The 14782-nt window shown below is 32.9% G+C and overlaps 1 protein-coding gene across 13 annotated transcripts in view; it reads right to left on the bottom strand.

Moving 5' to 3' along the window:
* Positions 1-4214: 4214 nt before the first annotated feature.
* The window catches only part of LOC140805977 (zinc finger CCCH domain-containing protein 55-like), a 40768-nt gene continuing 30200 nt past the window's right edge, over positions 4215-14782 (bottom strand). Inside the window, exons 4-9 of one of the 13 annotated variants that reach the window (XR_012112414.1) lie at positions 12791-13172; positions 10173-10196; positions 7306-7372; positions 6874-7166; positions 4871-4945; positions 4215-4740 (exon numbers count right to left, since the gene is read on the bottom strand). Coding sequence is in view for 1 of the 13 variants with exons in the window: in XM_073162374.1 (XP_073018475.1) it covers positions 7310-7372; positions 10173-10196; positions 12791-13172 (469 nt within the window). In the remaining 12 variants the exon portion in view is untranslated. The other 12 variants (XR_012112413.1, XR_012112418.1, XR_012112419.1 and 9 more) reach the window with 12 other exon arrangements.

Raw genomic sequence — 14782 nt, 5'->3', positions numbered from 1 at the left:
TAATTTAGATTAATGATCGAAACATTGGATAGGAAATTTACCACAAATCCAACTTTTTTAATACCATAGATTTGATTCATTTTAATAGAAATATACAACAAGAAATATATTCTTGCTTTTTAATAGTTAGCTAATGATTTTTTCCAAGTACACATACACATAAATAGTTAGACGTCAAACGAATCGATTTGGTTCGCGAGCCTTTCGAGTCAAATCTAAAAATATTTGATTCATAAATGAACATATCGAATTCGATCCGAACTCGATACTAAATTATTTTGTTCTACAGTTCACGAATTATTTGGGAGCTTTAATATTTTATCGATATAACATGAATGCAATTTCAACTTTTTGCGTAATATTTCTCTAAAATGGTATCTAACTAAAACCCAATAGATAAATTAATTCGCAACTAAAATTTTGAATCTCACTGATTATCAGTGTTCTAAAAAGCTCGCTTAAGCACACTTAAGCTTGAAGCTCGACAAAAACGCACCGCTTCAGAGAAAAGTGGAAAAAAGCAGTTAAACTGTAGTTTGATCGAATTAAGCGTAATTAAGATGTTTAATTAAGTGTGCTTAAGTATAATTAATCGCATCTATTTTTATTTTTATTTGAAGGTATGTCTTTTATTTTAAAATAATATATTAAATTTATAATTTAGATGTTTATTTTTAATTTTAATCATGATTAGCATGTCTGATAATTATTTGACAAATATTTAGCATATTTTAATGCGATCTTGTTGCAAAAACAAATAAAGATTGTAATTTTGAGATTTTATGCTTTTATAAATATGAGAATTATTGCATAAGACTTAAATTTATCATATTTATGTATTAATTTATCTATTTATTGGTTTGAGATAATTACAATTACGCTAAAGATAAAAAAACGCTTTTCACGCTTAAGCTTGTGCTAATCTCGCTTAAGCTTGGAGCTCGACATCCGCGCTTCGGGACGCTTTATGCTTTTTAGAACCTCGCTGATGATGAAATCATTGAATACATGCATCCATGTATGCATGTATATCTGTCTTTGTTCTTTGTATTGAGTAGCGCATCATCAAAGCGATCGAGAGCTAGCCCAGACGTCGTCGTCCGATTATAAACGATTTTAGACCATACATATAAAAGAAATGATAGAATATCGAAATTAGCGTTTGTTTGTGTTGGAGCTTGGATGAAGCCAAAGGGTACGTACGTACTTGTATGCAAACCCTCACACGAAAGACAGAATGTATAGTTTCCCAGAGAAGGCAAAATAAAAAGAGAGAAACGACTGACAGAGGGTTTAAAGATAATGGAAACTGCGAAAAATAAAGTATGCATATGATGAAATCAAGTCTTGCTCTCAAATTTGGAACTGATCGATGACGTCCGATCCTCACCAGTGAATTAAAAAGCAAACATCTGAACCACCATCACTGCGGAAAACAAACGTATACATTAACCCCATTATACACACACACATGCACGCTCTCATAACTCATATATATATATATATATATATATATATATATATATATATATATATATATATATATATACATCCACATAATACAGTACTTAGCGAATCAAAGTAAACTTAAAATTACAAATCACAGATTAATTTCACAAAGTCAATATTGTTGTTACTGCTAGTAGTATGAATTTAAAATTAAAAAGAATTTTCTCTGGGATAATATATGTACCAAACTTTTGAGTAATTTGCTCATTCTGTTCTCTGCGAAGCGAAAATAAAAATGAAAATAATTAATTAAATCGACCCTCGAGTTTTTCAGACATTGCATGCACATCTGGTTTTATCTAGCGTAAAAAGCTGAATCTCTGTTGAAAAAACTAGGAATACAATAAATTTAATACTCTGCGTAAAAGAAGTCAAGTTATCACACTAAAACCTATTTTGGACTAATTAGAAGACCAAAATCGAATTTAGACCAAAGTTATAATTTTTCCTATAAATAATCTCTAATGGGATTTTTTCTCGGGTTAATTATATATGGCATGCTTTCTATCAAATCTCTGTTCCGAAAATATTTCATCTATTATTTTATATTTGTGAAGTTTGAAAAAATTGAAATGACATAAACATATACCATTTATTTATTTATTTTTACATACAAATCAAATTAAAGGATCTGGACAATTTGCCAATCATACGATGCAATTAATTACTCACGGTTAAAAAACAGCAGGTCCTCTTTTGAACAAAGAAATTTATGATAAAATAGCAGAGAAGAGGAAATAATTGATCTTTTCTTGAACTGTACAAGTCATAAATTTACCACTATATTTGCAAATAAATTAGTAATTAAGATGGCTTTTAGAGCACCAAGTCATGAATTGCTATATATACTGATCGAGAGCTTAAATTAATAAAATTAAACTTTCAGCATTGTATAACTAAATGTCAATTACATTACAATTATCGCTCCCGCCAAATATCGAAAAAACATAAAACACCCTAAGTTAATTCCTTCTAGATCATGAAGAAAAGGATTTCCTTGAAAGGGAGCTATTGTTTGGTTCAATAATTGTTCGTGTTAAAGTAAAACAATCGGAACGTGGTGTTTGAGCTGCATACGTTTAAAATATTTGAGTTGCATCGTTATCGAGCTTTTGGTAAAGCGATAAGTGATCGCTCTTACAATTGGTATCAGAGTCAATATCACGCACGGATCTCATTCTCATTGATTGCAATAGTGCAATTATTGGAGGCTTATTATTGGGTGTATAATTGTCTCTACTAGGTAGAGTTGAACTGTTATACGACAATAGATTTTTGTAGAGCGTCAAATGCTCGGTCTTAGAGATATACCATGAATTGTTCGTTCATGTTCACACTATCGAATCCACCCCAAGTAATGTCATCAAAAATAGGTTTCATGGTTCAATTATTGACACTTCATAAAATTTACTTACGAGATCAAATTAACAATACTAAAGAAAAATCGAAATAAATTTAGGCTTACTTGGATCTGGTGCGGATCAAGAAAGTAATGAAAAAATGGTCCACACATTTAACAAAATAGAGTATAGTTATGCCCTCGTCGCAAGACACTTACTTTATCAAAACTTTTCAAAAAAGGAAAGCCACTTTTAGCTGAAAGGACATTAATAGGCCTGAGCACTCTCATTCAATTCCACCATACAAAAGAGAAGAAAATTAAAGGGAGGCCTTAAAATTCAATGCCACTCCCCCATTGCTCCTCAGAGTCTGCATTTAACAGTGACTAGTATAGCTTTGCGAGTTAAAATTTTCAACTTTCTGTAAATAGAAAAAGGGTTTAAAAAGTGAATTTAACATTTGTTGGGGCTGAAAATGGGAATTAGGCAATGGTCACTTTAGCGTTAGGTCATGCAGAGTGAGGAGTTGTTCATTTATGTGTCATTGGAATGTGCAATGCAAAGGCCAAAAGGCTATTATTCTAAACTTTGGTGCAATTTGTGGATCGAGTGAGGCTTTTGGAATTTCAAGCTTTCTGTTTATCAGATGAAAAACAATCCGTGGATGCCTGCGTGATCATGATTCTGAGATGATCTACAGGAAAAAAATAGGATTTAGCGACGGTAAATGTCGTTGCATGGTTAACGCTCGGTGATCAACCATTCCCATTACAAAAAAAAATTCTTATTAGCAACTGTCTTTTCCGTTGCTAAAACAGTCGCTAAACAAATTAGCGACGATTTTAGAGACGGAAATTAAAACCGTCGCTAAAGTTACCGTCGCATACATATTGCGACAGTTTTTAAAAATCGTCGCTAAGTAACAACGGTTTTGAGTAACGAGATATATTTTTTAAAACCGTCGCTAATGAGATATAATTTTTTATGAGATCCCATGGTGTATAAGTAATGTTGTGTCCCGAATTTGAAGCATAGCATATTGTTTATTACCTCAAAAGTTTAAAAATAAATTTGATAGATAGTCAAATTCGTAATACAAATTTTATCTATTTTGGGGTTTCGTCTGTAACTCTTCAAAATGTCAATGATTTAGATATCAATATTTAGATAATTTTAAAAATAAATGATGTATAAATTAAAGATATTATTATCATTTACAAAAAATTAAGTTTGAAAGTAATTTTTTTTCACACATTCAAATTGAAGCATATATTTTCCAAACACTTGCTACTTTTGTTTCTCACTCACTTCAAAATCACTTAAATAAGCAAAAACTCCCATAAAGACTCTCTTAATCGAATCCACAAGACATGGTATTCATAAAACAATAAAACATACATATATACATACAAAAGACCAATAAAAAAAAGGTGACAAGAAAATTCGAGCTCCAAAAACAAAATTTCATCAAGAAACAGTTTTTCTTGATTTGACCTCTAGTAACCATACTTGTGCCAAAATAACACCGGGGGACCTATTTTTCAAAATAAAACTTCGACGAGATTTATAAATCTGAATCTCACCCCGGAGTGTATTCCAAAAGGAGTACTGGGATCCTAAATTTACGGTTTCATCCGTTGCACACCTACGGCCCGCCTACCTTCATTTCTTGAATCTTGATGTATAAATCTTCCAACAATGCATTTTAATCCCAGAGCCACTGCAGAAACCAAAATCAGATATAGCAACAGCATAAGTTAGAATCAAGAACTAATACTGTACAATAGTTAAATAAATAGTATCTTTATCTTCATGTCGATTGCAATGAGATTGATCGCTTATCATCCATATATCCTCACAATGACTTATTTCCATGTCTGAGGCTTCAGGCCTGCATCACCAAGCATGAGAAAGTCGAGCAAAATGAAAAAAATAAATAAGAAATCGGATAGATTGAAGTGTTTGATTTGTAGACAAATAAATACATACATAACCTTTCATCAGGTTCCACAAAAACATACCAGATTCGCTGCTTGGGCTATATCTGAAGTTCAAAGAGTTACATATTGGATGAGACACGACCCTGCTATTGAAAACTCGAAAGAAACGATAGCTTAAAATCAAAACCAATGCATTATTGCATTAACAAAAGAGCAGTAATTAAACTCAATTCACTCCAAAGATTGACTAAATGTCTGAAAAAGTCAGACTTTGGATGAGGGGCCATATTCCATAAGTTATTTTCGTTGTACCATTACTGGAACAAGCGTATCTTTAAGAACTAATACATCAGCACATTTACATAACTCAGAATGTCGGGGTGCAAGCAATTTCTAAGAGGACAAGTAATTGAATTTTCAGCCATCTCAACAATAAAATGCCTGGAGTCCTACTCCCGCTCGCCCCATGGCACAATATGCCATCATTATAAATATTTATCCACAACAAGAATTCAACTTTGTTTTCCCACTGCAACAACGATGGAATCTTTGGAACATGTTCTAAATTCACCAACAGAATCTCTAAAAAGAAACCTACGAGATCCAAAAATAATCTGGGAGTCAAATAAAAGGGTAAAACATTGATAAGTGAACAGCATATAGTTCCAAATCCAATCAGTATAGACCTCCACTAAACAGTCTGCATATTACACAAAGTTGACACCAAAAAATTTAGTTTCCACACACAGAGGGAACTCCATACACAGCCTCACCGCTCCAGACAAAAAAACCATTTTTTTCACGTTGGTTTCCAAAACTTCATTTCAAGTTTAGAAGTTCTCTGCTCTATAACTATTCCAACCACCATCACCGAATTTTCTTTTCTTCATGCCAAATCAAAAAACTAGTAAATAAGATCGAAAAGCCAAAATAAACAAGGACTTCTAGAAAGTTTTACCTTAACAATGCCCTTACATAACAGACTCATGAGTTGTCTAGCCTCCCCTCCTTTTCACATTTGAGAATAAACATAGGTATCCATTTATATTCATTATGTTAAGATCTCAAATCATATTCTATTGCAACAATTATTAGTATTAATGGCGTATCACTCGTTATTAATTATTTAAATCTGGGATATCACCAGTTAAAGAAAAAGAAAGAAAAAAGAGAAAAGCAGAACATGTACTCGACAAAAAATGGTAGCAATCTTTCCTATAACCAAAATCAAAGCTTAAATTTTTTATCTTCCAAATCAGTTGATGATTTTGAGATTAAACACCTTCTATTGGAAGACTACTAAGGGTTGGCTACAAGTATGCCAGAGAAAATGATTGAACAGTTATTACATATATACAGATGCAAATTTCCAATTTACTAAGAGCACATAAGATATTAAAAATACTGAAAAACAAAGTCTGTGCAATTGGGCGTTAGCGCCACTCTAGCTCACTATTCAAAATGAGTAAAATTATTAGTGTTTGGCTTGGTTCGAGTGTGACTTCTTGTCCTTTTGGACCAACTGTCATTTCTTACTGTCATTCACAACAGACGATATTCATAGTTGGATTATTCAGGCTTCTCAAACTTAAACAGAAATCCTCAAAGATGTACAACCCAAACTAAGCTAAATGTCATGAAAGCTATCCCATTCACAGTAAAATGTGTGCTTGATTCACTAGCAGCATAAACTACTAAATTTAACTTTCAACTCGTGAAGTATTCTTAAATCATTAACTCAATCTATAACATCTCCATAAACGCAGAAGCAAAAATCACCCTTTCTTATCGAGAATTTTAAAGGTAAAATTTTATGGAAACAGGATTAGATGGAAAGAAAGCATCTATTTGTATCTTGTGTCAGAATTCTCAATGTGACAATTTTGGAAACCATACAAGCAATTTTTCGCAGCATTTTTGGAACAATTATAACAATAGTATCCATAACATTATAAAACCCTAAACTAAGTAAATTCCATTTAATTAGAAAATAATGTGACGAAATCCAAGTCATGCCGAATTATATAACTTAAATAATGCCTCTTCTGAAATGCAACAGCATTTCCATTTGAAGCGCAATTTACCTTCAACATATAAACCGAAAATTTTATGATTCAACAGCGACCCAAGAGAAAGGTTTGCTGATGAAATCTTGCAACATGAGAAGTTCTGGTTTCCTGCATGAGAAAAGCCTAATAAAAAATATCAGAAAAGAAAAACAGGAGGACTAGAAAAAAGGGTCTGATGCCCAAAGGAAGACGAGCAAGGGACTCAAACAGATGAGAGAGCGATGTAAGAATCTGGATTAGACACAGCTGACCATTTGTCTGGAATCTAGATTAGACACAGTTGACCATTTGTCTGGCATGCATAGCGTCTAAAAATGATTAAAGTTACTTGTGATAAAATTATATTACAGAAGTAATTTTATATTTCTAATTATCACAATAGCCCCTATATATATACGTGTGTGTGTGTGTGTGTAAAAACATGAAACATGAGGGTTGAAGGTGTACCAAGTCACCGAGGGTCTTGAAGCCCGAGACGCAAGGCGAGACATGCACTTTTCAAAATTGAGGCGATCTAGGGAAATAAATAACATTCATCATATAATTTGAATCAAATTCAAATGTCAGACGTAAACAATAAAATTGACTAGTAAAATAATTATTTGTTGTAAACTATGAATAAATCCCAAAATAAGAATTTAAGTAACCAATTAAGATTTTTTAGCGATTAACTGCCCTAAAATAAAAATTTTAGCAATAAGATCCGACTAGTCAATGGAATGGTTAGAGATGTAGTTCTAAATATTTAACAAAAATATGAAATATATAAAAGAAAAAAAGTAATAATCAACTTAAAAGACCTAAATTGTACAAAATAAAACTCCTGGGATTATCAATCCTGGACATTGCTGTCGCTGGAGGATGGGTTTTTTGGGGCTGATCAGCCTCGATCCTAAGGAGCAAGTTTAACACACCGAGTAAATGGTATGTGAAATGGTAACAATCACGACTATTGGGTGGATGAATTCAGAAATAGGTAGGACTAAAGTTTGTGAAGGGAATGTGTTATTATTTGAATATGTTATCCATACAAGTTTGGTAAAAAGATTGTTACGACTTTACGCAGAACAACGCATTGCTCTAACAATTGAGACAAAAAAAATGTAGGTTGTCGAGATCCTTTAACAACTCGACAAGAAATTATAGTGGTTTATAAATTGGGGAGCTCTAGGTTTCAACAGAGTAGTGTTTTGGGTTTAACCCTACTCTTGGACTAACATCGTAAAAGTAGTGCTATTGTCGGATCCCAACATCAGGAGCAATACTATATAAGATTACCATCCAGTTTGTGCCCATAATCTAGCTTGAAAGTTTAAGGTACATGTGCCAGAATAGTGATCAGTGAAAAAAATCATTGAGAGCGATGTCATGCACATCGATTACTCAAGCGGCAAAAATTACAATTATCACCCCCGTGATATAACAATAATAATAATAATAATAATAATAATAATAATAATAAAGAATAAAAATCCCTATGTTAAATTAAAGGTCTATCACAACCATGCATTTTTCAAAATAAGGCACATTTACCCTATTTGCACGGTTTTTATGCCTATTTTTTAAAACACGGGATTTTAGAAGATCATGAATTTCATACAAGGGGTTATGTGCTTTTTTGGACTTTCATAGGGGTGATAAATGCCATTTGCCTGTTTATCAAGAAGTTAGTTACATACGACTCGACGTCAGCTCTACAAAAAGATATGCAGTATTTTACAAGATTGAGCGGGTCCCTCACGTCACCACTAAGATTTGGATTCCTTATCAGGCCTATGACACAATGAAGATTGTACAAATAAAACAAGATCATCCTAAAGATCTTGGTGTCTCTAACACAAGAAGTGAGAGGAACAAACTAATTCGAGCCAACTTTTTCCGAATATTCACAAGGTAGTTATTTGGATATTCTCACAAGGTTATCATGACATGTTCCGTGTATCAAAGAAAACTTACCATCAAATCAATTAATCACTCATTAGTGTCGTGCCTAGAACTATTGGGTGGATGAATTCAGGCATAGGCAGGACTCAAATGAAGCATTTTATATGCTGGAAAAATATTATAATATATCATCAGTGTCACGCCTAGAACTATCACTAGTCAAATTACCCTATACATATGCTACACTAATATAATCCGAAATATACTGAGTGAGGACAAAGGAGAAGATTACAAAACCATGGCAGTCGATCTCACGAACCTTGAAAAATGAATGGTCTAAGTATGGTGAAAGCAGGCCTTAAAGAAATGGAATGAGCGGAAGAAATCTTCAACAAAATTTGACAAAAGCTAGAAACTACGATGTTTGATTACCACCCTTCTCAATACCCTTTTCATCTTGCCTCGCCACATAATTAAAACAAACAAAATAAATATCAATGAAATGCCTGGATGAATTATAAATGACGGGGCCATCAATACATCTTTTAGCAGGTAGGGTACAATTCAATTCGATGTTTTGTCAGAAATGAGGTATGTCTAGGGGGTAGCGGTAGTCATTATTCGGAAATCACTGGTCATGGAAAATATGTCATTTGATAAAAATATTCAAAGCTCGTAGATCAATGTTCTCTAATGGTAAATTATGATTTCCTGTGGTCGTGTTCGATTCACTGGGTTAGGAAATAGTTAGAACAGCTAGAGTGAAAACAATGCATTATTTGTAAACATTCCATTTCCTAGATTCCAATTCAAGTATATCCATTCGCTGCTGATTTCTTTCTCTTTTTCTCCAATATATCCTAAAATACAGGCAAATCAAATCCAATCACAAGAAAAGCAGAAACCGAGCAGTTTGAAGGCCGTGCAAAAATTTTAATTATACATCCACAAAACAATTACACGTGTAATGAGTATAAACAGGCTACATTAAGACCAAACATTGACATCAAGAAACCATTCAAGAAGAAAATCTGCTAGAAAGGTAAAAAAGAAAATTTAAGATCATCGTCAGCGATATAAAGAAGTCATATTAGCAGCTCACCAACTATAACTTAGGCAGAAAATCAAACAACATATGTATCTTCAGGCTAATTATTTCCAATGTTTATCCCGATATACGGGTAAACAAAGTTATGTTTAGGAAATAAAATGCATAACAAATTTTAGTTTGCCTACAACAAACTAGCTAAACTCTAGTCATTAGACAATAATTATGATTACGACACCAACATATATGCATAGAAGAAGCTCACCTGTGGGTTCTAGCTAAACTATTCAGGATTAATGAACATTGTAAAATACTTCATGTTTTTCACTATGAATGACAGATAAACCAGAGTTTAAGTAGAAGAAGGTTTTGAAATGCTAGCCTTCTGGTACTTCTTCACATAAGCCTGCAAAAAATGAAAATATTTGCATGAATTTATTTATTGCTAAACTGAATAAAAATCCATAAATATTGATAAGAGTTGTATAAATCTATAGCATAGAATTTTGTGATTTAGGAATTACTGTTATTAGTGCTGCAGAAAATAGCTTTTGGATTAAAAGGTTTTGTCACACAGAATAATCACCCCATAAAATCTCCATCAAAGCATTTTATGCAATTGCTTTAAGAAAAAACAGTCAATTGACTTCAAGCATAAGCACGTCCACGCCTTGTCTAATTGGAATTTTCTTACATCCCAATCCAATTACAACACAAAATATTCAAATGATAAAACTCCAATACAGAAGCAATTATGATTTTTTCCTTGAAGGCAGCCACGTCAAAAGCAGAATGACTGTATCTAATTTCAGAATGTCATCTAGCTTTGCAACAAAATGTGTTCAAGGGAATTCTCTTGAAAGATATTTCATAGTAAATAGACGATTTATTTAGCTAGGATTAATTTGTTTAGCAGGGTCACAGTAGGAATTATTGTAGTCATTTGTTACTACTTAGTTGATTCTCTTGTATATAAACCCCCTTTGAGATGAATCAAATCAAATTAGACCATCAACTAAAATTTTTGACAGGGCATCAAGAGCCTAGGTTCCTGTTTAAATTCTATCCCAACTGCCGTGACCTTCTTCCTCTTGGAATATTTGGTTGTTGGTCATTTTTTCATATCAATATAGTCACGACCTGGGGAATTAGGTCCAAGGGTTGTCAAATGTAATTCTTGAGGGATTCTCTTCTAGACAAAAAGGACTCAAATGCTATCGTCCACCCGCGAAAAAGATTTTTGTCTTTGTTGATGTCATTTTGGATGAATATGATTCCGATTTTTTCCCAATTATCATCCGAGTCAGAGTATCTTTTTGGAAGATAAAGGATATAGATTTCTTCCTACTTGGCCTACCCATTACCAAGTCTCAACTAACTTGCATAAGGTTCCAACTATGAACCAATTATTTAAATTTCTTTTAGCAATTAAATATAAACTTGCCAATGAGCCTACTTTCCTGCTAGTTGGTAACAATCTGTACGCTCAGGTATACTCTAGAAGAAAAAATCATTCGCATGTCCACAGAAAGTCTCAACCATTAGAATCCATCACAGGTGACGAGGTAACAACATCCGATTTTCCTTCTAGTTTTCTTTCGACAGATGATAGCTCAATTCCTGACATTGATTTACTTGTTGCATTCACCTAGCTTTTCACAGAATACTCACAACCTAAAGGGAACTCTAGGGAGAAGTATCTTGTTGAAGAAAAATGATGTTTTCCAACAGAAAGCTCACAGAGCGGATCATGCAACTAAGTAGTTAATCAAAAGGTCCACGATAGGATATTGTACCTATAGTGGAGGAAATCTTATCACATGGAGAAACAAGAAACAAAATGTGGCTGCTAGATCAAGTGAGAATCAGAATCAAGAGCTATGAACAAAAGATGTCTATGAGGCAAATAGACGCTTCATAAAGAAAGGATTGACCATGGTTTGATTGGCACTCAATGTGTTCCAACAAAAAAAGTTCTTATCAAAGGACTCAATAATATTAGAATCCATTGTCCCAAACTATTGTTTCCAAGTTGACAATGGATAAAACTTATTCTCTACGCTATCTTGAGTGGAAATTCTGTAGAGAATTATTAAGAAATTTCTTTTGTATGGGAGATTGTTTTTGTTTTGTTCAGGAAATATTTGTTTATTTAGATTATAGATTATTGTAATAATCCTACATTAATCGGTTGATTTTCTAGTATAAACACCCCATTGAGATGAATGCAATCACATTAGTTTATCATCTAATATATTCCACATGAATTCTTAATTACTAACTTTTCAATTGACCCCATACTAAAAGGTTATAGCAATGGTTTTGTCCCAGTGGTATTTGGTGATTGTAGGGAGATATGGTTCCGCATGCGCATTTATTCAGATTCTGAGGATAAAACAATGAGACTGCATAACAAGTATTTTTAGTAGTAACTCAAACTTACGAGGTTTTCAAAAATAAGGCGTCAGGAAAATAAAAGATTGGTTAGTTTCTAAAAATGTAAACACCCACTTATTCCATAGCATATATAAAAATGAAACTTCAAACAATCTTACAAGTAAGTTCTTAGACCCAATTGCTAAAAACAAGTTGAGAGCTCATTTTTCAAGTATAATGTACAAGTTGAGATCTCATTTTTCAAATACAATGTAGCATCTTATAAACAGTTTAATCCTCTTAAATCTCCAAGACAATATTAGATGTAAAAATTAAATTAGCCAAAAATCCTTAGTAGAAGAATGTCTACTCTCGTTGACTTCTATCAAAGTAAAAACAAGATATGTTTTTTTAAAAGGACTGCAGGTGTTGGAACAAATTAACCCACAATCGTTCTTAACATAAACAAATCAAAATCTGCAAAACTGCCCATTGATAAAAAAGGGAAATAGAAAAGAAGAGCGTTGGACCTCATAAATATTGCCATATACCATAAATGCAAACAAATATCATCAGTCTTTCCAACTAACAAATATGGTAGTGCAAAACATAATTAACACGAACCTGTACGAGCTCAAAGATCTTTGATTTTGAAGCCGATAGGTATTTCTGGTGATCACTTTTATTCTTAGGAAATTTCGACGCCTCGATACTTTCAAGAATCTTGTCCACGGATTTCTTCAAGATGATCTTGTATGCATCTCTGCTCAGATTTCCTTGCTTCCAAAATGGTTTCAAAACGCCCCTAATATGTTCAATGAGGACGAATTTGAAAGCATTGACCACCTTCATCTTATTACTCGTTGAGCTTTCATCAACCTCAGCTACCACCACGTTTTCCTTCTCAGTTTCCTTTTCCCGTCCCTCCACTCTTTTCGCTCCAACAAATAAACTTGTCGTCCTTCCAAAGTTTTCCTTTGGTATGGTCCGAGGGTCCATAGCACTCCTGTTCAAAGTAGGTTGAAAATGGACTTATGGGTTTACAATTGATATGGGCCACAAAATTATGTTACGGGCCCATATATATTGGGCCTAGACCAGAATATTCTCGAGGGCCCAAGCGTCTTATATCTCATATTACTGGAAGACAAAATCTGGAATTTTTGAACTCGTGAGATTGAGGTTTGCGCATAATTTTGACTGATATTATTTGAATATCAATTGTTTTTCAAATTATTGATTATTTGTTTTATTGCTAGCTGGCTAACTAGTTTTGATTCATTTAATCTGCTGCTAAATTATTTATCAAATCTGTAATTGTTTGATCCTGTAATTTGCGAAACAAATAAGATTAAGAATTTTCTGTTTTTCGATTTATTAATTCTTAAACAATTTGTTAGATTAAATGCAACCGCTTGTGTTTGTCTTGTTTAAATTCATCATTCTTGCTAGTTTTTAACGGTAGATGAGATCCTACCTATGTGGGTACTACCCTCACTTCATTTAAACGGTCCACACATACAATTTCAAAAAAAAAAATGGGTCCTATATATTCATGGACAAATCTTGGTCATCCATCCTATCATGAGGCAATGTCCACATGAGTAGGATGAAATAAACCGTTTTTAACGTTGTCATCAAATTAAATGTTTATTACTTGCATGAGATTGTTTAATTGACACCGGTTAATTAGAACATATGTTTCTATCAAACTAATAATAAAACAAGATAGAAATTAAATTTCCAATTATAAATATTCAAATATAAATTGATATTATTGTATCGATGATCAAATTATAATTCCAATGGTGGTGTCAACCAAAACTAAGGTTAGTTTTCTATGAGTTTATTTAATTAATTTAATTTCATTGCGTTTTAATTAGTTTATTTGTTAGATTTCAAATTTTTAAGTTTTTAGGATTTAATTTAAAGTAAACCCTTTTATTTTATTTTTATTGTTTTTAAATTTTTAGCACAATAAATTCATATCTCCTCGAGGGAACAATCCCTACACACGCTACTGCATATTTATTGATTTGAGTTGAGTTGAATTGATCATTTGAGCCTCTCCATGAACCATGAAGAAAGAAAACTCAAGATATCAATTATCAACAATTGAATATATTTGAGATTAAAGAAGATCCATTTTAGAGCAAATTGAAAGAAGCTGGGTTTTCTTTCTTCATAGTTCGTGAAGAAGCTCACATCAGTTGATTTGGGTGAGACACGACTAATTTCTACCATTAGGGATGGCAATGGGGCGAGGCGAAAGCGGGTTTGCCATCCCCATCCTCGTCCCCGAATTCCATCCTCACCCCATACCCGTCCCGATCCCCGCTTTTTCGGGTTCGAGGAATCCCCAAACCCGAAACTTCGGGGATCAACTTTCCATCATCGTCCCCGTCCCCGTTTCAAAAATATTAATATCGCAAGAAGATGACGGATTCGGAGATTTTCTCGAACCAAAACTTATTATTATCTATTATTATTAGTGATAATATTAATATCAATATTAATAATAATATTATTATTAATATTTTTAAAAATAATATTATTATTATATTATTAATACTGATAATACTATTATTTTATTATTGATATTATTTTCGGGACGGG

The sequence above is a fragment of the Primulina eburnea genome, chromosome 11, assembly GCF_022965805.1.
Source record: "Primulina eburnea isolate SZY01 chromosome 11, ASM2296580v1, whole genome shotgun sequence".
Classification (NCBI taxonomy): domain Eukaryota; kingdom Viridiplantae; phylum Streptophyta; class Magnoliopsida; order Lamiales; family Gesneriaceae; genus Primulina; species Primulina eburnea.
The sequence above is the reverse complement of the archived record's forward strand: the minus strand, read 5'-3'. Positions and strand labels throughout refer to the sequence as shown.